This window comes from Natrix helvetica, assembly GCF_964273705.1.
Source record: "Natrix helvetica genome assembly, chromosome: 3".
Lineage (NCBI taxonomy): Eukaryota > Metazoa > Chordata > Lepidosauria > Squamata > Natricidae > Natrix > Natrix helvetica.
Window position 1 is genome coordinate 40,538,905 of NC_138549.1, and position 23,888 is coordinate 40,562,792.

Consider the following 23,888-nt stretch of genomic DNA (forward strand, 5'->3'; position numbering starts at 1 on the left):
TCAGGGCACGCGAGGTGCTGCCCTGTCAGCTGGACAGCATGCATACGCGCGCTGGCCAGCTGAGTTCACCCTTTTTTAAAGCCATTTTTTGCCCTCCCCAGGCTCCAGAGGCTTTATAGGAGCCTGGGGAGGGCGAAAGCAGCCTCCCCTGCTCCCTCACTTCAGGGACGCCTCTGGACGGTCCCTGAAGCCTTTGGGGCGCTCAAAACGATCCTTCGAGCAAACTGGAAGTGACTTCCGGTTTGCTCGGAGGGTCGTTTTGAGCGCTCCGAAGGCTTCAGGGACCGTCTGGAGGCTTCCCTGAAGCCTTCAGAACACTTAAAACGACCCTCCGAGCAAACCGAAAGTGACCTGTAAAGCCTCTGGAGCCTGGGGAGGGTGAAAAAAAGCATGTAAAAATGATGGTGGAGTGCCTGTAGTGCACACTGGGGGTCACGCATTGCATTAAGGGTGCAGCACGCCCGCACACGACCCCCCTGCACTCCCCCCACTTATGGCACGCAAGCCAAAAAAGGTTCGCCATCTCTGGAATAGACAAATGCTCAATAAAGCAAGACATAAAACATAGAATCTTAGGAAGGGGTCTTCTAGTCTCATGCCTTGTCCAATTCCTTATACCATCATCCAGGTCAAATGGTTGTCCATTCTATTTTTGAAAACTTCCAATGATGGAGCAGCACCCACAACTCCATGAGGCAAGCAATTCCACTGATTAATTGTTTTTACTGTCAGAAAATTTCTTCATACTTCTACGTTGGATCTGTCTTTAACAAACTTCCACCCATTACTTCTTGTCCTGCCTTGGAAAATAAGGCAGTGCTTGGTGCTTTGCAGAATAAATCAATCTCCTCTTCTCCGTGACAGCCCCTCGGGTACTCGAAGACAACTATCATGTCTCCCTAATCCTACTCTTCAATAGACTAAACATAAAAATGACTCAGCAGATAAATCCCTGAAATATATTCAATTATGATGACCCAGTTGGTACACTGGAGAAAAAGAATGGTGGTGGGAATTTTACATAATCAAAATTACATTTACAAAATCAAAAGAAATTGACTTATCAACTGATAATTATATATGACATAATGAAGCTGGTAGGTTCAAGAAAATGGCAATTGACTAGTTATTTTGTATGAAAAAAAACCCAAACAGATCAGTGTTGACAACAATTCTCTACAGGATGAAGTTCAGTTCAAAAGTTGCAACTTTGCCAAAATAGTTATGTTTTCTTAAGGTATAATTTAAAGATTATAATACATATTGGGTTTCCTCAAAGAAAGTATATTCAGGTTTAGTCATATGTAGAGTTAGACACACTGAAGTCAACACTGATTTCAGGGTGTCTATTCTAAGCATACAACTCGAACCTAACTCAGAGTCATTGCTGAATGCTGCTATGGATTTGTGGCATGGTAATGTTCCTTTACATTTTACTTGTTGCTACATATTACAATAGGTATAATAGTTGCCATATTTGAAGACAAGAATTTTTCCTGGTATTGAATAGAGTTCCCCAACCTTGCTTGTACAGTAGTTGTTTGAGATAACCATTCTTTGCTTGTTTCACGAAATAGAATGAATAATGTCTTCAACTTTGAGCATTAGTGTTAAAAACACTTTCATGCCTTTGCAAACATGTGCTCAGCCCATCCAATCCATCTTTATTTCCATTTGACAGAGATCTTGCTGCTGTCCTGGTAGACAATATACTTTCCCTTCTAGTCTCCGAACTGTCACTCAGTAGCACCTTCCGTACTACTACATGCATGGACTTCTGATAAAACTCTTTGGATGCAAAGTAGTAAATGAATGGATCTATGCAGTTGTTGAGACAACTAAGGCACAAGGTGAGTTTGTAAATATGATAATAACCCTCTTTATTTGTGAGACGGCTGATCATGTGCACCAATAGGATAAAGTTGTTGGGTGCAAAACAAATGATGAAAACCAAGAGCACTATTATAGCCAAGTAGACCGACCGTGTCTTCTGCCCATTGCCATACTTGTGAGAAGCCTGAATAAGCTTCCGAATAATGGCAGTGTAGCAAGCAACTGTAACTGTGAATGGAAGCAGGAAAAAGAAAATAAAGGGCAGCAGGAGGAAAGCTGCCCATGCATGAATATTGGGAAGCATATTCCATCGAAGGACATCAAAACAGGTCGTAATGTTCAGCTCTTTTACTTCAAAAGTCAGGTCATTTGAGGCAAGGGGCCACAAGGAGAATATTACAAAAAACCACATTACAATGCAGGTAGCAATTGCATATCTCTTTTTTCTCCATTTTTGGGATGTCAGTGGGTGCACCACCCCCAAATAGCGCTCAAAGCTGATGAAGGTCATAGTCAATATGGAGGAATACATGTTAGCATAAAACATTATTGTGACGTAGCTGCACAGTTGTTTGCTGTAAGACCAATGGTTCTTCTTCATGTGGTATATAATCTGAAGGGGAAGACAGGAGGCCAGTGCAAGATCCGTGAGGCTGAGGTTAATCATGAGAAGAATTGATGTCGTTTTGGGTTTGATATGAAAGAAGAGAATCCAGAGTGAGAAAATATTTCCAGGGATACTGATGATAACAACTAGTAAATATACAATTGGTAAGATGATCATAATATCAGCATTCTTAAGCATGTCCATTGTTGCATCATCCAGTGTCGTATTTTTAGCCATTTTCTGTATTTGATTTTTTCTTCTTGAAAATTTGAAAGATGTATCTCACAGCTTAAATTTGTACCCTATAAAATAGAAAAACACAGAAAAGAGGTCAATGAAAATGCAAATTCTATGGAACACTTTCTCATATGTCATGTACACCTTTCTAAAGACCGTCAGATATTTCTTTCTAAAGATATTTACTAAATTAACTAGTCAGTCTACTGTTTTTTCTACTACATTTATTAAAATATCTGTTAAGTACCTCAAAATTAAATTTGCCAAGCATTTGTACATTGCATAGTAGCACTGCAACAGATCAATAGCATTCAACAAAATATAATAAAACAATGATATAGATTATAAAGATAAAAACTATGGAAAGAAGGGGGAATTTAAATGGAACATTTTTTAAAATTAAAAATACTATGTAAATGAGGTAAGAGAAACACCCAACTCTGGCCCCAGAAGTAAGACAAGAATAATCATGGCCAACTCATTTTTAAAAGCCTCTCACTCTTCTGGTATCTCTTTGGATTTCAGATTAAATGGATATTTTAAGAAGACTTCCTGAAGATACAGTAGCTTCAGATTATGTACATTTAGTGGGTGGCGTTCTATTAGGTACCATTGTCCATGGACACCAGTGTGGTCCCAAATACTCTCAGTGCTCTCAGATACCGGACTTCCTATTTTATTAGACTAAAATAAAATAAAAAATAGGAAGTAGATATGTTGCAAGACAATAGTTTTTTGCATTATATTTATTTACAGGAATGTCTTTTGCTCCACAAAAGTTCTAATAAGATGGTTCATGCTAGCTTGAATTCTGGCATATAATTGCTTTGTATCTGGATGTTCACTATGGTAGCTGTCTTGTGAATGGGCACTGTAGACATACACTCAAACTTCTAGAGGTGGCACTGTGCACCTTCTCCTGATTTACTGCAAACCCAACATCTTGAACTATGCTGGAGGACCATAAACACCAGTGAAAATGAAAAAGTCAATAACAACAACAACAACAACAACAATAGTAAATAATAATAATTGTCCCGATTGTAATTGGAGCCCTTGGAGCAATACCTAAAGGACTACCTCGCTATTTGGAAATTTTAAATTTATCAGATTTGAACATTCTGATTCTACAAAAAACCGCCCTACTTGAAACAGCTTATATCCTTCGACGTTACCTTAACAGTTCCTAGGTCTTTGGTTAGGACTCGAGCTGTTGAGCTACCAACCAGCCCCAAAGGCTGTGAATCTCACCAAAGATTAACCACGCAATAACAATAACAACAACAACAACAACAACAACAATAATAATAATAATAGCAGCAGCAGCTGGAATCATCAACTGGACTCTGGCTGAACTGGAAAACGTGGACCAGAAAACACGCAAACTTTTGAATATGTACCACACTTTACATCCACGAAGTGACATCGACAGGTTGTACCTGCCAAGAAAAATAGGGAGGCAGGGGGCTATTGCAAATCCATCAAACTGTAGAAGAAGAAAAACAAAGTTTGAATGATTATGTGAACCAAAGTACAGAAAAAATGCTGCAGGCTGTGAAAACAGAGAGCAGCATAAAAACAATAGAAACAAAGGCAGACTATAAGGAAAAACAGCTGGATGTCAGATTAAATAGATGGAAAACCAAAGCTTTGCATGGACAGCACTTGAAAAACATTGAAGAAAATGTGATGACAACTTGACATGGACAAAGTCGAAGCTGTTTCACATTTAATATGTGAATGCAGCAAAATCGCACAAACTGATTACAAAGCTACACATGACCGAGTTGCTAAATTAATCCACTGGTCATTATGTAGAAAATACGATTTACCTGTATCCAGAAAGTCATGGGAACATAAAGTGGAAAAAGTTATTGAAAACGAGAAGGTGAAGATCTTGTGGGATTTTCAAATACAGACAGATCATCATTTGGAACATAACGCACCAGGATATCATGGTTGTAGAGGGCCAAAGTATACAGTTTATTGATATCGCTGTTCCAGGAGATGCCAGAGTCGAAGAAAAAGAACTAGAAAAAATAATGAAATATCGTGATCTGGCCATCGAAACTACACGGCTATGGATAAAGCATGTAAAAATGATACCCATTGTCATTGGGGCACTTGGTATCATGGCCAAGAATTTTATAAGATATAATCAACAAATTGCAGCTTTCTGCAATAACACCAGCGGAACTGCAAAAAACTGTGCTACTCGGAACATCATATATTTTAAGAAGGTCCTTGGTTGATACCTAGGACGCTGGCAGCAACCCGTATCAACCATTCAAACCAGTCATTGGTATTTGTAATGCATTTTTGAATGTTCAGTTGGCTGAGTTTCATGTTTAATGAATAAAGTATATAATAATTTCAAGAGCAACAAAGGACCAACTGCTGATTGACAAGCTAATCCTAAAGAATTCAAAGAAAAGATGAACTAACCTGTCCACACAGCTGGATCAAGAAATTCCTGAAAATCTTTGGCATCAGCAGCAACATACAAAAATGCATGGAAACTTCAATGAACTTCTGGAAAACGAAGCTTATGGCTAATGGAGAACTGGGTAAAGTCGAAATTAGGCATTTTCCAGGGTGATTCCCTTTCACCCCTACTTTTTATACTGTCAGTGCTACCACTGACAACCATTTTGAAGAAGGTGAACTGTGGATACGAACTTACAAAGAAAGGATTGAAAATTTTGCACTTGGTGTACATAGATGATTTGAAGCTGTTTGATAAAACAAAAGCTGAACTGAACTTATTAATTGAAAGCACAAAAGAATTTAGCCAAGACATTGGTATGCAGTTTGGAATTGACAAATGTGCAACAATGGCAACCAAAGCAGGCAAGGTCATAGAAGATGATGGAATAGAACTTGAGAATGAAGAAATGATAAAGGCAGAAAAACCAGAAGAAGTACTCGGGGATTTTAGAGGCCTCTGACGTAATGCATAATAAAGTCAAAGAATTAACCTCAGCCAAGTACATTCAACGAATTCGCAAGATATTAAAGTCCAAACTGAGTGGAGAAAACATTATAAAAGCCATAAATACCTGGGCTATATCTGTGATTCGATACTCTGCAGGGATAATTGACTGGACCCAGGTGGAGTTGGACAATTTGGACAGAAAAACAAGGAAGCTTATGACGATGAATCATGTTTTGCACCCTAAAAGTGATGTTGACCAATTATATATACCAAGAGCAGAAAGTGGTCGAGGACTCCTACAAGTAAAGCAGACTGTGGAAGAAGAAAGACACAGCTTGAATAATTACATCCAGAAAAGTGAAGAACCAATGATTAAGGAAGTAAATAAAGGAGGTATTTTGAAGACAACTAAGTTAAAAGCTGAATATAAGAAAGAAGTAATTGAGAAGTGAGTTGAAAATTGGAAAAGCAAAGCTATGCATGGCCAATCTTTGAAAAGTATTGAAGGCAAAGCTGACCAAAAACTAACTTGGAACTGGTTAAGATCAGAAGTACTGAAAAAAGAAACAGAAGGCTTTATTTTGGCAGCTCAAGAACAAGCCTTAGCCACAAACTGCATGAAGGCAAAAATTCAACATGTTACCACCAACAGCAAATGTCGCATCTGTAATGAAAAAGATGAGACAGTCGAACACTTGATCAGTGGGTACAGCAAAATTTCACAAACTGACTACTTACAACGCCATGACCGCATTGCTAAGATTATTCACTGCAAATTGTGGCAAAAGTTTGGATTTGAGTACAGCAAAAACCACTGGGAATATCAGGTTGAGAAGGTTTTAGAGAATGAGAAAGTCAAGATTTTGTGAGACTTCAGAATCCAGACTGACAGGCACTTGGCCTACACCACACCTGACATAACAATAGTTGAAAAGAAAAAAGTTTTGGTTCATTGACATTGCAATACCTGGTGATGCACAAATTGAACATAAACAGCAAGAAAAAAAATCACAAAATACAGGGACTTGCAAATTGAAGCTAAGCAACTGTGGGGAAAAAATCATGTGTTGTCCCAATTGTAATTGGAGCCCTTGGAGCAATACCTAAAGGGCTACCTCACTATTTGGAAATTCTAAATTTACCTAACTTGAACATTCTGACTCTACAAAAAACCACCCTACTTGGAACAACTTATATCCTCAGACGTTACGTTAACAGTTCCTAGGTCCTTGGTTAGGACTCGAGCTGTTAGGCTACCAACCAGCCCCAAAGGCTGTGAATCTCACCAAAGATTAACCAAATAACAACAACAACAACAACAACAACAACAACAACAACAACAACAACAACAACAACAACAACAAAGTCTTAATGTGAATGGCGACACCAAAAGTCAAAAACCAGAAAAGCAGGCCACAGTTGAATTCTGGAAAGAATTTTGGGAAAATGCAAAGGACTATAATAAGGAAGCAAAATGGATAAATGACTTTGAGAAAAGCATTGGCAACAAACAAATGCAAGTATTAGAAATAACAACTGAGATGGTCAAAAATCGAGTAAAAAAAGTAAAGAATTGGACATCACCTGGAAAGGACCAATTACATGGTTTCTGGCTCAAATATCTGACCAGTTTACATGCAATATTGGCCAGGCAACTGAATGAGATTTTACAAAATGGCCAAATTGATGAATGGTTGACAACTGGAAAAACATACTTGATTCAGAAAGATGCAACTAAAGGAACAATACCTGAAAACTACAGACCAATAACATGCTTGCCAACAACCTTCAAATTACTCACATGCATTATTGCAGATAACATTATGGATTATTTGGAAACAAATAACATCTTGCCAGTAGAGCAGAAAGGCAACAAAAGAAGGAGCAGGGACAAAAAAGATCAGCTCCTAATTGATAAAATGATATTAGAAAATTGTAAGAACAAAAAAACGAACTTGAATATGATCTGGATTGATTACAAAAAGGCATTTGACTCATTGCCACATAGTTGGATCATAAAATGCTTAGAAACAACTGGCATTAGCAAAAATATTACATCCTTTACTGAAAAGGCAATGAAACAATGGAGAACCGAGTTGGCAGTAGGGAATGAGAACTACGGAATGGTTAATATCAAGCGAGGAACTTTCCAGGGTGATTCACTTTCACCTCTTCTCTTCATCATTGCGATGATCCCACTATCAGTAATCTTTAAAAAAATGAAATTAGGCTACCAAACAGCCAAAGAAGCCAAAAATTTTTTGCATTTATTATATATGGATGATTTGAAACTCTATGGAAAGTCAGAAATAGAAATCCAATCATTGACAAACACAGTCCGAGTATTCAGCATCGATATTTCAATGCAGTTTGGCATGGAAAAATGTGCCACTGTATCCATAAAAAGGGGCAAAATCACTACATATGAGGGAATTGAAATGCCCAATGGCCAACTAATTAAATGCAACGAAAATGAAGCCTACAAATACTTAGGCATTCTGCAGTTGGATAACATCAAGCATGGAGAAGTAAAAACTATTGTCAGGGGAGAGTACACCAACAGAGTTAGGAAAATTTTGAAATCTAAATTGAATGGTGGAAATACAATCACGGCCATAAACACCTGGGCAATACCAGTTATAAGATACACAGTTGGTATAGTTAACTGGACACAAGCTGATTTGGACATTTTGGACCGAAAAACCAGGAAACTAATGACAATGCACTACAGTTTACATCCACGTGGTGATATTGATAGACTATACCTACCCCGGAAATCAGGTGGCAGAGGATTATTACAAGTGAAGCAAATAGTTGAAGAAGAAAAACATGCACTGGCTGATTATTTAAAAGAAAGTCAAGAACATCTATTAATCGAAGTAAAGAACAAAAATCTATTGAAGGCCCAACAGATGAAACAAGAATACAGAAAAGATCTGATAAAATTAAGAATGGAGAGTTGGCAGAACAAAGCATTGCATGGCCAATTTCTGGAAAACATAAAAGATAAAGTGGACAGTGAAAAAACTTGGTTATGGTTAACAGCAGGTGAATTAAAGAAAGAACAGAGTCACTAATCCTGGCTGCGCAAGAACAAGCTATCCGAACAAATGCCATTAAGGCCAAAATCGAAAAATCCTCTGATGATGCCAAATGTAGACTTTGCAAAGAGGCTGATGAAACTGTTGACCACATACTCAGCTGCTGTAAAAAAATCGTGCAGACTGACTATAAAATGTGGCACAATTCAGTGGCACAAATTATCCACTGGAATTTGTGCAAAAATTATAATATGAAAACAGCAACAAACTGGTGGGAACATAAGCCTGAAAAAGTCATCGAGGGTCAGATGGTCAAGATCTTGTGGGATTTTCGCATACAAACGGATAAAATACTGGCACATAATACACCAGACATCACACTGGTTGAGAAAAATAAGGTTACAATCATAGACATCGCAATACCAGGTGCTAGCAGGGTCGCCGAGAAGGAATATGAAAAAATCGCGAAATACCAGGACTTAAAAATCAAAATTCAGTGATTATGGCACAAACCAGCAGTGGTAATTTCAATGGTAATCGGCACACTGGGTGCTATTCCAAAAGCACTGGAATTACATTTAAAACAGTTAAAAATTGACAAAATCACCATCAGTCAAATGCAAAAGGCCGCACTGCTTGGATCCGCACACATATTACGAAAATACGTTATGACGTCCTAGGCCCCTGGGTGGGGCCCGACTAGTAATTAATGCCAAATCCGGCGAAACTGGCCGCTGTGATACAATTCTGTTAATGCAATAATAATAATAATAATAATAATAATAATAATAATAATAATAATAATAATAATAATAATAATAATAATAATAATAATAATAATAATAATAATAATAATAATATAGTCAAAAATTGTTGATACAAATATGGGGGTTGGTCCCATTTATTCAGCAATCACCAGATTAACTGCAAGAGGTACTAGTAAATGCACATCTGTACAGTGCAATGTTTTAGTATTGCAACGGGAAATATTCCTAAAATATCATATGTATCACAAGATAGAGAATGCTCTTGTTAAGCATGTATAGAACTTCCTTTTTTATAGATCAGATCATGCGCATACTATCTGATTAAAATTTGAAAAGCAAATTAATATATATCTGCTAATGTCTAGAAGTGTGGGCACTTCCCTTTTCATCACAAGATCAAAACCAAAACACAAATGGTTGGCTGCCACAGAAAGACAAGTCATGGCATGTCAAAGAAGAACTTGACATGCATTTTACATACATACTGTATGTACATCATGCATGTACAGAGCATACAGAATATACAGTGGATTATAACATTCTATTTCAGGATTATGCAGAACTCAAAAATATATATAAAGTGGTAAGCCAGAGAAGTTATAAAGTAGGTTACCAGTTGTAGTAGTACTTAGTACTGTGGAGTATTATTCACTCTCTGTAGTTGATTCATTCTGACACATTTTGGCCCATATGCTTCAAGGGCAACCAAAGTTCTAATAGTTCTATTATTGTTTCAACCCAATATTTGATCACTTTGGCTCAAGAGTATTTTGGTGAAAGATGCAGAAGCAATGTTATAGATACAGATCAATTACTTTCAGTCAAAGAAGCATATTCATCCATTTATTTAGAATTTGATACATAAAATATGTCTATACAACAGGCATCAGAGAAAGTTCAGAATAAAATAAGCCCGATATTGCCCTTCTGTGAAGTTTAGAAGTTCAGAAACTCTGTAACTGGAGAAGTTTTTGGGTTTTTTTAAACAAAATTTTATTGGTTTTTTAAAAAAATAAATCAAGGAAAGGGGTAGTGGAATAGGTTACAAATTTTGGCAGTTACATTATGCAGGAAGTGCCCCCACCCCATTCTCATAACTTTCATTTATTAATACATTAGATTATTACTACTTAATAGTATTTTGTCAGCATGTAAACTTTTATCTTCAAATAGTTTCAATCATTTTATATCAAACAGATTTTCTTGTTCATTTTTGTGATCTGAGTTTTCTCGATGTTGCCCCTTCTCCCCCCTCCAGCAGAGCTCCGGCACCTCCCGTGTCCTGTATGTCCTGTGTAATCTCGTCAGGTTTATCTAGGAGGACTTTATTTTTTTCCATGAAGGCCTGAGCCTCTATGGTTGTGTTAATTCTAACTCTCGTGTCCTCCCAGAATATTAGCATACCTTCTGGCATCAGCCATCTAAACCACACCCCTTTCTGGTATAATTTCTTCGCTAATAGCGAATAGTTTTTTCTTTTATCTCTCACTTTCTTTGGGATCTGTTTCAGAATGGCTATTTCTCTATCTTGGTATTTTAGTGCTTGCCCCCTTTGTGCACTCAGAATCTCATCTCTTGTGGTCTTTCTAAGGAATTTAATGTGTACCTCCCTTGGAACGTTATGTGTTCTGGCATATGCTGAGTTTACTCTATAGACCAGGTCCATGTCCCACCCCATCTGTTGTTTGTCTTTTTTAATATATTCAGCCAATAAATTTGTCATAATATCCCTTAGATCTTCATCATCAGCCTCAATTACATTTTGAAATCTAAGAAAAAAGGACATCCTTTCAAATTCCATTTTATCTGGTGGTTCTCAAGTTCTTGGTTCCCTTTCTGCACCCCCTCACCTCCCCCCTCATCTCAGCAGTCCCCTCCTCCAAAAGTTCCAGTCTCTGTGAGTTTTGGATCGCCCGGTCTTGGTTCTCTCTAAGCTGCTCATTCATTTCTTTCAGTTGGTTTTTTAAGTCCTCCTGCCCCTTTAAGAGTTGTTGAAACATCTGTTGAAAGTCCACCTCAGGAGGCTTAGGCTGGAACAAAGAAGTTAAAGTCTGTTGTCCACTGGGGCTGGACGTTGAAGATGTTGGGGTGGAGACAGCAAAACCCGGTTTCCCCAGTGGTGGTCTTTTAGGTGGCATTGTAGTAGGCAAAGAGATAACAATGTCAGTACAGAGAAGAAACAATTGGGGAGGTAGACTGCCAAGCGAGGTTACGAGGCAGGGAGTCCAAGCAGATAAGAACCTTTTCTCAATTCAGCTTCTGGCAATAAAGCAATAAAGTCCTTTGTTCCAAGCCCAGGGTAAAATGTAGCAAGAGATTTATCTGAGTGTCACGGAGACAAAGACAAGGTGCCAGCAGTTTCTGAGGGTGGAGTCAAATTTCAGTGTCTGTGAAGACGACGGAAGTGTGCCATCTTGCCCTGCCAGCTCCGGGATCAGAAGGCAACAAGCCAAAAGTTTTCAAAGTTTTCAGAAAGAAACAGATCATCACCTCATTTTCACAATTGCAGTAAAAAATCCGCCTTTGCTATGAGCGTGATTTCGTTGCAGGCTCCCCCCTCCTCCTCTGGGGGCAGAGAGCAAAACAGTTTAAAGCCGCTTGTCCAAGGGGGGGAAATCCCCCTCCCTCCAATCACACTTCCCAAGAACAAGTTGAAAGTTTGTTCTAAAAGGTTGACTATCTTTTTTTTCCTTCAGTCAAGAAAGGGAACGGGGGGGGATTTCCACCTCACCGCACAGCAGCTGCATCCTTCAAATCTTGATTTTCTTCCAGCTGCTTCATCGCGAAGACGCCGCGGTGCCTCCCCTCTTGCCTCCCGATGCCTAGGGCGATGCGGGGAGCCCCCCCGGCCGCCACCGACACAGGAGGTCCCCCGCTATGTTGCCCCCTTGGCAGAAGCCCCTCCAGGGCATCCTGTGCCCCCCGGATCAAGGGGGAGTCCACCAGGAGTGCGCAGGGCGAGCAAAACTTGCCCGTCGCGAACCGCAGCCGGAACCGGAAGTCTAACTGGAGAAGTTTAAGAAGCACCTTATGGCACCATCACAACTGCAGAAGTGATTTAGAAAACAAGCAACATACTTCAATTGTGGGAAATCCACCTGAGTATACCCTTAGACAAGGTGTGGTTCTAAGTATGTACAACATATAAAGAAAGTTCCTGCTAAGTCAAACCAGACAGGAATGAATAAAAACCTATTTCTTTTATTAGGAATAATTCCATGTGGAGAGATCCTTGGACAACCAATCAAAATACATTATTTATCTACTCCAACATTTTTGGTACAGACTTTTTGTGAAAAGGAGAAAAAAGATGACATGAGAAAACATAGGTAGATTATACCTCAGAAATAGGGTTATTGGCCCCATCTGGTAAACTATGTATCAGAAAGGATGTTGTTCGCTGTGGGGATGGCAGTTAAAGTTATGTTTCAGTTTCTGGAGAGCTGCTAAGGTTTGAAGGAGACAAACGAAGCTGAAGCTGAACCCAGGTAGGGTGGAGCTGATGTTTCTTCATCAGGATCACTCATGTGCTTCAAGGTTGTATTTCAAAAATAAAGCAAGTCATGAGGATACTTTTTTAATAAGTCACATCTACTCCTTTATATACATGCTCTCTAAATCAGCCAAATTATTACTAAATTCTCACATTCATCTATTTCTCAATAATATGCTTAAGAAGCAAAAATCTGCTTTGCATATCCCTTCCTAGCTAAAAACCAAACTACATTTCCCAAATGTTGTTGTCACCACGTCTACTCTTTGAATCAGCAGGTAAGGTTACACCTTCCCAGGTACACTAATAAACTAACCCCTCTATCATTTTTGCATTCCTTTCTGTTACATTTCCTTTTGTATAAGAGAAATGGCACTTCCATTTATCAGGTACAGAGACATACACATATATGAAATATACACATGTATGAAACATGTTGTAGAGTCACTTTGTAAGCAAATAGGAGCCATGTTTTAATCTTTAATATAAAATCTTAATTCTTGTTTTTTAACATCTTTAACTGCAGTCTTATCATATTTCAAGATCTTTCAGAGATTTTACTTTAGTTTCATTTCTGTTTTTTCTGAGTTGATAACATATATTGATATAACAACTGCCAAGGTCAGCTACAATAGTTGGGCTTATACAACCATAAATGATGTAAATCAAATCTTTTTAAAGCTATGCTTATGCATCAATCTCTTTAAAATATATTTTCTTGACATCGCAAGATGTCAAGAGTCCTGTCTGGAAAGGGAGCGGCTAATAAATTCAAATTTATTATTATTATTATTATGTACACTTACCTATCTGGATTTTATTTGTTTCTTTATATGCAGCCAATTTATTTTGTAGTAGTAAAGTCAGAGCGTGGAGAGATAACCACATCACATTTTTCTCTATAGCTGCTTTCTGAAAAAGGAAAGTCCTTTATTTTAGAAAGAGTGGTATTTTTTATTTATTTTGGGATGTATGGGCACGTATAAAAAAACTTGTGGTAAGGCACAACATTACCACACCACAAATCTTGAAAGCCTAAGTAAAGATTTGGAACTTCACAAAAGGGACTGCAGGAGGAAGACTTTACAAAAAAACAATGAGGTAAAACAACTATGTAATTGCTGAGTTGATTATAGCACGGAAACTGAGAGACATTAGAATAACTCCAATAAGGTTAAGATAGCATGGCTATTTGTTAGGATCAATTTGTTAATCTAAAAACTTTTTTTCACCACAGATCCCCTTTAAATACCTTTTGTGGCCATGAACCATGGCCACAGACCACCAAGATTTAACTCAAGATTTAAATCATAATATTTCTTCAAGCCTTCACAGACCCCCTTGTGATGACATTGTGGACTCTCAGGGTCCAAAGACCACAGGTTGACAACCACTGATTTAAAAAATCTGGAGATCATTAGAGTAAATATCCCTCTAGCCTAGAGAAAAAGATAATACTGTAAGAAAATCAGTTTGACGCTATTGAATAAGACTCTGCCCCACAATTAAGCTTCTTAATTGCCAAGCAGGTCCCAAGCAGAGATGATGTTATCTGTGACCATCCAGATCAGTGGTGAGTTCCTACTGGTTCAGACCAGTTCAGGCGAACCGGTGGTGGTTTAGCAGCCTGGGTCACTGGAACTGACAGCAACCCAGGCCTGCCACGCCCTCGAACCGGTTCCCTGGTCGTTGCTACCATCTTGTTTTCTGTGCATGCGCAGAACAATTTCTATTGCACTGTGCATGCATGCGCACAAAGCGAACTGGCAGTAGTGCAAGCCGCAACCCACCCCTGATCCAGATGTGGTTAATTGACATATCCTATGCTTGGTACATGATTCACGGGGGGAGCACAGATTCCCCACTCAAAGTCTAAAATATTGGTGATACAAATCAGAGGTGGGTTGCCATTTTTTTTACTACTGTTTTGAGTGTGCAATGCTTCTACGCAAGCGCAGAAGCGTCCAGGTGGGTGGGCGGAACCTCCTGCTACTACTGGTAGTGGGACAAACCGTCAGCAACCCACCTCTGATATAAATGCAAAAATGATAGAATGTTTATATGCCCTCCTGTGTGTTTTGCCTACTATAACTCTGCAGATTTCACCCATCCATGGGTGACGTTAAAACCAAATCACATATGGCATTACCAATTTAGGCTAAAAGTATTTACGCACAACTTCCCTGGAGTAATATGTGCTGGAGGCAAATTTTGTCTGGTTCAATATTATTATATAACTCTTAATTAAATTTATGTGCTGCCCATCTCAAAGTGAGTCAATAGAAGCAGAAATTTGTTAAAGGACTGTTTACTACTGTTTTTTTTCCCCTCATCCACTCAAATTATGCCTCTGCTCAAAATTTTCTTGACACATTTTTTTCTTTTAAAAAAAATATCCTACTAACATTGTTAGTAAAATGTTTGTTTATGTGTAATATAGTGCTAGCCTCAAAATAGATAAACTATTTCATTGTAGGACAGCTCTCATGATTAAGCAACCCGGATAAATATTGCAAAACAAAATGTGTTCACAGAAATGGATGAGTTTGCAACTGTCTCTGTGGCAATGTTGTTATCAGCAATATCTCAACAACAACCTTTTTATCTCTTCTGCCAGTTTAATGAAGAATACTCTGCTTCCCCTCCCCCTTCACACTTCAAGCCATTTTTTAAAAAGATCTAGTAGTTCAAGCTTGGCTAATCAGCACGTTGCATCACTGCACGCAAGCAGCTTACCATGTGAAAGTAACTTCTGGGTAGCATGATCTTATTGTAACTTTCATGTGGCAGTTGTGTGCTTTCTGCCCTCAACACGCACACAACTTGTAAACATGCTAAAACTGTGAAGCAGAAGCTAGAAGAAATGAGGAAGTGGTGGAAATGATTTGCATGGAAGGGTTGTGGGATTCAGAGGGGGGCACATTGCTGAAACACACATTTGAAGGTAACCTCCAAATCCTGTAACCAATTCCATGTGATATATCAGACTGCGTAACTGCTTCAGGAATAAGGGCTCTCTTAAATTGGGCATTGCATTCCCAAATTTTGGTCAAAGAGGAAGTTGACAGCAAGCCAACAGAAACAGTCACTTCTTCGCACTTAAATTTTATTTTATTATTCAATTAAGTCAATGTAATTAATACAATTGCCTCCACCATAATTAATAATTTGCTTCTGTCATATTAAAAATGATTTGAACAAAACCTTTAGAGATTTTAAGACTGATAGGATCCTGAAGCAGCAGTTTATCCTGTAAGATGGATAGGCAAAAAAGCGAACTTTAAAAAAATAATACTTTACAGAAAACTTTTCTATCCAAGGGTCTTTCAGGAATATTGATTTGGAATTCCTGTTATTTATAGCCAAGAATGGCTAATGACATCTACTGAGGATTACCCAACCAAATGTCATTTAAAAATGTATGACTTCTGAAGAAATCTTTCAGTGGTCTCTTATTATTTTATTGACCCAAAGGTGCTTTTTCAGAAGGCAATTGGACTCTATTTTTCCTTAAAGACATTTTGCTTCTCATCCAAGAAGCTTCTTCAGTTCTGACTGAATGGTAGGGGGTGGAATGATTTACATTCCTTGCATTCCATGCTCACCATTCAGTCAGAACTGAAGAAGCTCCATTTGTCTTTTGGAAAAGCACCTTTGACCTGGATGACTGAGAATCTCCATACATTATTCTAATGAAACAGCATATCAGAGCAACAGTGTAATGACTTCTTCAAAGAGAAAATCTTTATCATCACTCTTGTTGCCATCATCATTATCATCTGCATGGCTGTAGTGTCTGAATAGTCATGGAATGGGAACCCCCTGTCTGAAATCATTGTCTACAATAATTGAAATGAAAATTATAATGCCCAAACTGTAGTAGTAGTAGTAGTAGTAGTAGTAGTAGTAGTAGTAGTAGTAGTAATAATAATAATAATAATAACAACAACAACAACTCTGCCGTTGCCAGTCCCAAGCCCGGATGAGAAAGGAGGAGGGTTGGGGTCAGGTTGGCAACCTGGCCCCATAAAAACACGCCAACCCATACAATATGGTGAAAGAAACGACTAAAAATTCTAAACCGCATCAGTCGTTACGCGGGTTAACAAGGGCCGCGCCAGTTGTTGAGCTCCCTAGTCATCCGTCAACAAGTGGGCTACAAGTGGACCAGCCAACAAAATGACAAAAATATAGTGCAGATGAAAATCGTGCCATAATGGCCTGTTATTACAACTCAGAGCCAAAAAAAAAGAGGCTACTTAAAGCGAATGTATGAAATTCAACGATTATGGCACAAACCAGCAGTGGTAATTCCAGTGGTAATCAGCACACTGGGTGCTATTCCAAAAGCACTGGAATTACATTTAAAAAAGTTAAAACTTGACAAAATCACCATCAGTCAAATGCAAAAAGCTGCACTGCTTGGATCTGCACGTATATTACGTATATTACGAAAATACTAGTTGGGGCCCAACTAGTAATCAATGCCAAATCCGGCAAAACAACTGGCTGCTATGATACTACTACTACTACTACTACTACTACTACTACTACTACTACTACTAATAATAATAATAATAATAATAATAATAATAATAATAATAATAATAATATATTAAAGTCCAAACTGAGTGGAGGAAACATCATAAAAGCCATAAATACCTGGGCTATACCTGTGATTTGATCTGCAGGAATAATTGACTGGACCCAGGTGGAGTTGGACAATTTGAACAGAAAAACAAGGAAGCTTATGACAATGAATCATGCTTTGCACCCTAAAAGTGATGTTGACCAATTGTATCTACCAAGAGCAGAAGGTGGTTGAGGACTCCTACAAGTAAAGCAGATTGTGGAAGAAGAAAGACACAGCTTGAATGATTACATCCAGAAAAGTGAAGAACCAATGATTAAGGAAGTAAATAAAGGAGGCCTTTTGAAGACAACTAAGTAAAAAGCTGAATATAAGAAAGAAGTAATTGAGAAGCGAGCTGAAAATTGGAAAAGCAAAGCTATGCATGGCCAATACTTGAAAGGTATTGAAGGCAAGCTGACCAAAAACTAACTTGGAACTGGTTAAATCAGGAGTACTGAAAAACGAAACAGAAGGCTTTATTTTGGCAGCTCAAGAACAAGCCTTAGCCACAAACTGCATGAAGGCAAAAATTCAACATGTTATCACCAACAGCAAATGTCGCCTCTGTAATGAGAAAGATAAGACAGTTGACCACTTGATCAGCGGGTGCAGCAAAATTTCACAAACTGACTACCTACAACACCATGACCACGTTGCTAAGATTATTCACTGGAAATTGTGCCAAAAGTTTGGATTTGAGTACAGCAAAAACCACTGGGAATATCAGGTTGAGAAGGTTTTAGAGAATGAGAAAGTCAAGATGTTGTGGGACTTCAGAATCCAGACTGACAGGTGCTTGGTCTACAACACACCTGACATAACAATAATTGAAAAGAAAAAAGTATGGTTCATTGATATTGCAATACCTGGTGATACACGAATTGAAAATAAACAGCAGGAAAAAATCACAAAATACCGGGACTTGCAAATTGAAGCTGAGCGACTGTGGAAAAAGAAATCACGTGTTGTCCCAATTGTAATTGGAGCCCTTGGAGCAATACCTAAAGGACTACTATTGCTATTTGCTATTTGAAAATTCTAAATTTACCTGACTAGAACATTCTGACTCTACCAAAAACCACCCTACTTGGAACAACTTATATCCTCCAACGTTACCTTAACCGTTCCTAGGTCCTTGGTTAGGACTCGAGCTGTTATGCTACCAACCAGCCCCAAAGGCTGTGATTCTCACCAAAGATTAACCACATCATAATAATAATAGAATGATAATGGTCTATTGTCAACTATAGAGTTCTGTTGAGGAAGTACAGTGTCTAGACTCATTTTTATCAGATTCATGGTAGAGAAACAGCATTGATCTCTTTGGTGGATGACCTCTGTTGGGACATAGGCGGGAGGAATGTGTCCCTTGGTACTTTTAGATCTCTTTGTGATTTTTAATTTCGTTGTTCACGGTAATTCCTTAAATAACTAAAACAGTTGGAGGTTGATGGTGCTGTGCTTCAATTGTTTCACTTCTACTTCAGTGACTGGTACCAATTGTTGGTGGGTAAGAAGAAATCAGCCTTGTGGACTTTTGCACTTCTACCAACTTCTGCCAAGTTCTATCTCTTCATCTGTTTTACATCTAAATGAAACCACTAGCCGAGGTCATCCATCAATTCAGTGAGATACCATCAGTACCCAATTACATATTTCCACGTTGGACCAAGCTGGAGATGCAGTGAAGTCTTAAATTGGGGTCTGCAGATTATTTGGATTTGAATAGGATGAAACAGTCTCAAACTGAACCCTAGCAAGATGGAGTTGCCCTCTGTGCAGAAGGAATCTCTCCTTTTCATTTTTGGCGATAACTCTTGAAAAGTGGTACTCTCCTAAGAGCAGATACATGACTTGGGATCTTTCTAGATTCAAGGCTACTGCTTAGCAAGCAGATGGAGACCACAGAGAGGGGACTTTTTTTCCAGTTTTGGCTGATGTACCTGTAGTAAGGAGCCCTTGCCATAGTAACTTATTTTCTCATAATCATCACTTTATATATTGTTTCAAGTTGGTCGATTTTTCCCTCCCTCCCTCCCTCCCTCTCTTTCTCTGCCCCACCCACCCCACCCACCCACACAAAGAAATATACTTCTTCCCTCATGAAAGGGGTAGTTGGATCAAACAAAAAACCACATCCCCAGGTCGCGATATAACATAATATCTGAATGAGCTGAAGAAGTGGATTTCATATAAGATTCTGATATAATTTATAGTGTATTAATTTTATAGGTGTTTATATTTATAGTTATAGTTTATATGTCTTCATTGTTTTTTAAGTTTTTGTTCAGATTTTATTTTGTAAACTGCTGTGATAATAAAGTCATTCAAACTGTTCTCAGAGGGCACTAATGTGCTTCTCCGCTGAATGCACTGTTGGTAACACTGATATGAAACCATTTGTGGTGCAATAGAAGCAGCATTGCCCAGTTCATCAGAGGTGCTGGAAAGCTATTAGCTGCCTTTATACTGGATCTGTAATTTCTTTTAAGAGTATGCTTGTGACAAACATGAACACATGGAAAATGAGATTCCCTTACACTGTCATTCACAAATTTATAAAACCAGAGACTTTTTCAATACACATGGATAGAGTGGAAGGCACCACATTATCCCTGGCAGGAAGACAGTGTATAATATCCTTGTTCTTATTTTAAAGACGCTCTATGGACCAGAAATACAGACTTGAGTACACTAATGATAGAGTCTGAAACAGTGTTTTCTATAGCTGTACTTTTAATTTTCTACAGTCAGAACCTCTGAAACTATTAAGAAAACTGAGTATTGTATATTGTAAAACCATAACATTCCCACAATATTCATTGCATCTTATGGCTTGTTCCTGCCCTGCAAAAATTCCAGCAAATGCTCTAAAGGAAAACAAAATAGTAGCCAGTGTTCTCTGCTAGTGTTTCAAAAGAAGAAACTAGCAGTTTAGGCAAGCTCTGTATTCTAAAAATGGCTATATAAAAATATACAAGCTCTCCTTACTTTCATTTCAGTTAATTCAACCAAATATATAAATATCACCCCATATGTACATTTCCAAAAATGATACAGTATGAGTGCTTGTCTTTAATTTATGAGGTTTTAATCTATTTATTATAATGATCAATAAAACTATACCTCCCCCCCTTCTTTTCTCCTCAGATTCTAGCTATGAAGTTTGTCAAGCCGATAAATGAATAGGTCACAATAAATCCATGAGCTTCCCAGTCCAATATTCTAACCAATATACTGAACATGATAAAGAATCAATGATAATAATCACATTAAAGACAAACAGACTGGCTAGCTAAGCACAAATCAGTAGAAATAAGAGCCAATGGGTATTTGGAGGCAGGAATAAAAATCAAACACACTTTTAAATACCTAAACATTTTGGTGGAACAGCTATTATACGATATTTTACATTTCAGAGAATGGTCTGGGCAAGCCTTATAAAAGCCACTTTCAATCAACTACTTTGTATAAGAAACAACAAAGGAAGTTTGTTTATGCATATAAAAATACTATTATAAGCTATAATTCTGCAGGTTCTGTTTTCAAAGCAGCTAGAGCAAAGAAAGACCCCACCCAATAAAGTTAGTACAGCATTTATGTAATTTACCAATTTCCCTCTCTTTTGTCTTCCTTAGAACAGCAATGTAAAGATAGCTTTGTTTTATCAGATGCCTGTCTCAGATGCAGAAATGTTACTAATGTATTTCTTTCTGCTTTAACTAAAATCCAACATGATTTATAATAGTCAATTTATACATTATGTTAGAACACCAGCTGCTTATGTAGTTTTAATAATAGTTCTGATTGCACAGTAGCTACTCTTCCACAACTCTGGCTGATTGCAAATTTGTGTATCATCCGTTTTAAAAATATTTTACAGTTATTTAACTTAAAATGATGGCCTTTTATTAATAGATACAATGTAATTAAGTATAGCACTATTTTTATTGTATAATAATCCTGAATTATCACACATTGTTCTTTGGATGCATATATATTTTAAGCAAAACATGACAAATGTATAATAATTACATATATTATAGCACTATTTTTATTGAATAATAATCCTAAATTATCACACATTGTTCTTAGAATGTGTTCTTATATTTTAAAGCAAAACATGACAAATTTATAATAATTACCTGCGGCAGGGTGTGCTACATTCAACACTGCTTATAATAGGAAGTAAGCTGATTTTGTTTCAGAATAGCTCAGGAAATTACCATATACCCCCACCCCCACCCATACCCATACAAATGCACAGTTAACTCTTTCATCATTGATATTATGTAAATAATTCAAGAAGACCCAAAGTGAAATTATTAACTGAATTTGTGTCATGCACATAGATCCCTCTGATAACCAATATATTTTAGTCCTAATATAAGGGAATAACGTGGACTTTTTTTAGAATTTAATACTCTGTTTGTATTTTCCATCTCAAGAAGATATTCGGAATAGTTTAGGAAGAGCAGGAGGAGGAAGAGGAGGAGGAGCTTGAGGGAATCTCCTGTCTCGTTTTGTGCGGCTTTACAGAACAAACTGATTTAAATACCAGCTTCTTCGTGCTATCTGAACTTGCATAAAGTTCAAACACAAAGAAATATATTAGTACCATTTCTCTCAACCAAGATAGAGAAGCGCTGACTTTTTCCATCCAATTTCTTATCTTTTTAACATTCTGTCTTTCTGCTGTATTAGAAATGGCCAATCTCAGCACCAGGTGCAGAGTTCTATTGTCTTTCAAACTTGGCCATGATAATTAGCTTGATGGGAGGTGTTCAGGAATTTTGGAGGGCTGAAAAAGTATAAGGTGATAAAATATAATATTTTTTAAAGCATTTAGAAACATTGGGCAAAAGTAATTAAATAATTATTTAAGCAATAAGAATGTGTTTAAATGTATATATTTTAGTTGGTAGGTTTTTTTCTTTCAGCTTTCATTTTCAGGTTTGCCCCATAACAACTTTGATGTAGATTATAATGAAAGAGAGTTAGCTTAAGTATATTTGAAGCCAAACAAAACACCTGGCCAATTGTTGGACAATAAGAATACAAAGATGTTGAAGGGCTACTCAAGTAAAATAGGGAGATTGCAGAGAAACTTAATTAATTTTCATCTGCATTTGTTACAGAAGATACAAAGCAGTGATATCAGCCTATTACCTCAGCAACAACTAAACGGTCCAAATGGAAATTCTAGAACACAATAACAAATCACTCGGTCCTGTCATCATTTATCTATAAGAGTATTCTCATAATTGGGGAAATTTTAAAAAATGGAGTTGTTCAAATTGTAGCATGTGAGAAACAGATGGGCATTTCAGCTTCTCTTTTAACTCTGGCTTCAGTGCAGTTATGAATCCAAGGAAGTGTAAACTACTTTTGGAAATGCTACCTTAAACTACTCTCTCCTAAATGATGACTGAAGACACTATTTTCTGACTCAACTTACTTGAGGCCTTCAATGTAGAATAGTCTTCAGTACTTTATTCCAGTTCTAGTGGCAACCCTAGATTCAGTTGCCTGGGTTTCCTGGCATTTTCCCATCCCTCAAGTAGCTGGTTATTGTCTGGGACAATCATTTCATTCTGGGGTGCTTTGTTCTCTGAAGGTCAGCTGTGATTTTGTGTCATGGTTTCTAAGGTACAGTATGCATCATCGATTTAATAGGCCACTGTTGAGTGGTTGTTAAATAATGATGTATACTCTACCACTCTCTACCACAGAGTGAAACTGATTAAGTTCTGGTAGTTCTAGGCAGCAGTGCCAGCTTACTGGAAGGCTTTGATCAACTGATTAAGATCACAGGGCTAAGCTTCTTAACTTGCAGTTACCACTTCTTAGGAAAGAGCTGTAATGATACCGTCTTGGGGGGACGGGACGAAGAGTTACTGTTAGGTTATGATCAGATAAAAAGAAGGGAACCCTAGCTGAATGATAGGTAGAGAAAGAATTTTAGAAGACATCTGCTTTAGAGTGACAGATTAGTAAAAAGAGATGGCACAAGATTTATACTTTCAGACTTGCAAGATTCTGTTAAGGTAGCCTTTCAATAAAGTTATCATGTTTCCTGTCTAGTTACTTGGAAGTCTGACTGGGCTGCACCACAGAGAAATGCACCACAGCTCAGGAAGAGATGCCTTATTTAAACTATATGGGAGTGGCCCCACGGGACACTGTACAACGGAACTATCTGACAACAGCAGCCAGTGATCTTCAAATCATCTCTTTCTCTCTTATTCACATGTTTGCTTAGTTACCATTTCACTTAACAACAAAGTTGCTAGAACAGAATGTGATCACTAATGAAAGGGAATATTCTTTCTTAAAACTTTA

The 23,888-nt window shown here is 37.8% G+C and overlaps 1 protein-coding gene across 2 annotated transcripts; it reads right to left on the reverse strand.

Annotated features, from left to right (window-relative positions):
• Positions 1–711: 711 nt before the first annotated feature.
• Positions 712–21,718, reverse strand: LOC309390143 (P2Y purinoceptor 8-like). 2 transcript variants are annotated; one of them, XM_081949232.1, is made up of 2 exons: positions 21,692–21,718; positions 712–2,742 (listed from the first exon to the last, which is right to left on the reverse strand). In XM_081949232.1, exon 2 carries the CDS (start codon positions 2,675–2,677, stop codon positions 1,592–1,594), a length of 1,086 nt encoding a protein of 361 aa, XP_081805358.1. In that variant the 5' UTR covers positions 2,678–2,742; positions 21,692–21,718; the 3' UTR covers positions 712–1,591. The 2 variants fall into 2 exon arrangements, with proteins under 2 accessions (XP_081805358.1, XP_081805357.1); XM_081949231.1 differs by lacking the exon at positions 21,692–21,718 and adding an exon at positions 4,510–4,702.
• Positions 21,719–23,888: the final 2,170 nt, after the last annotated feature.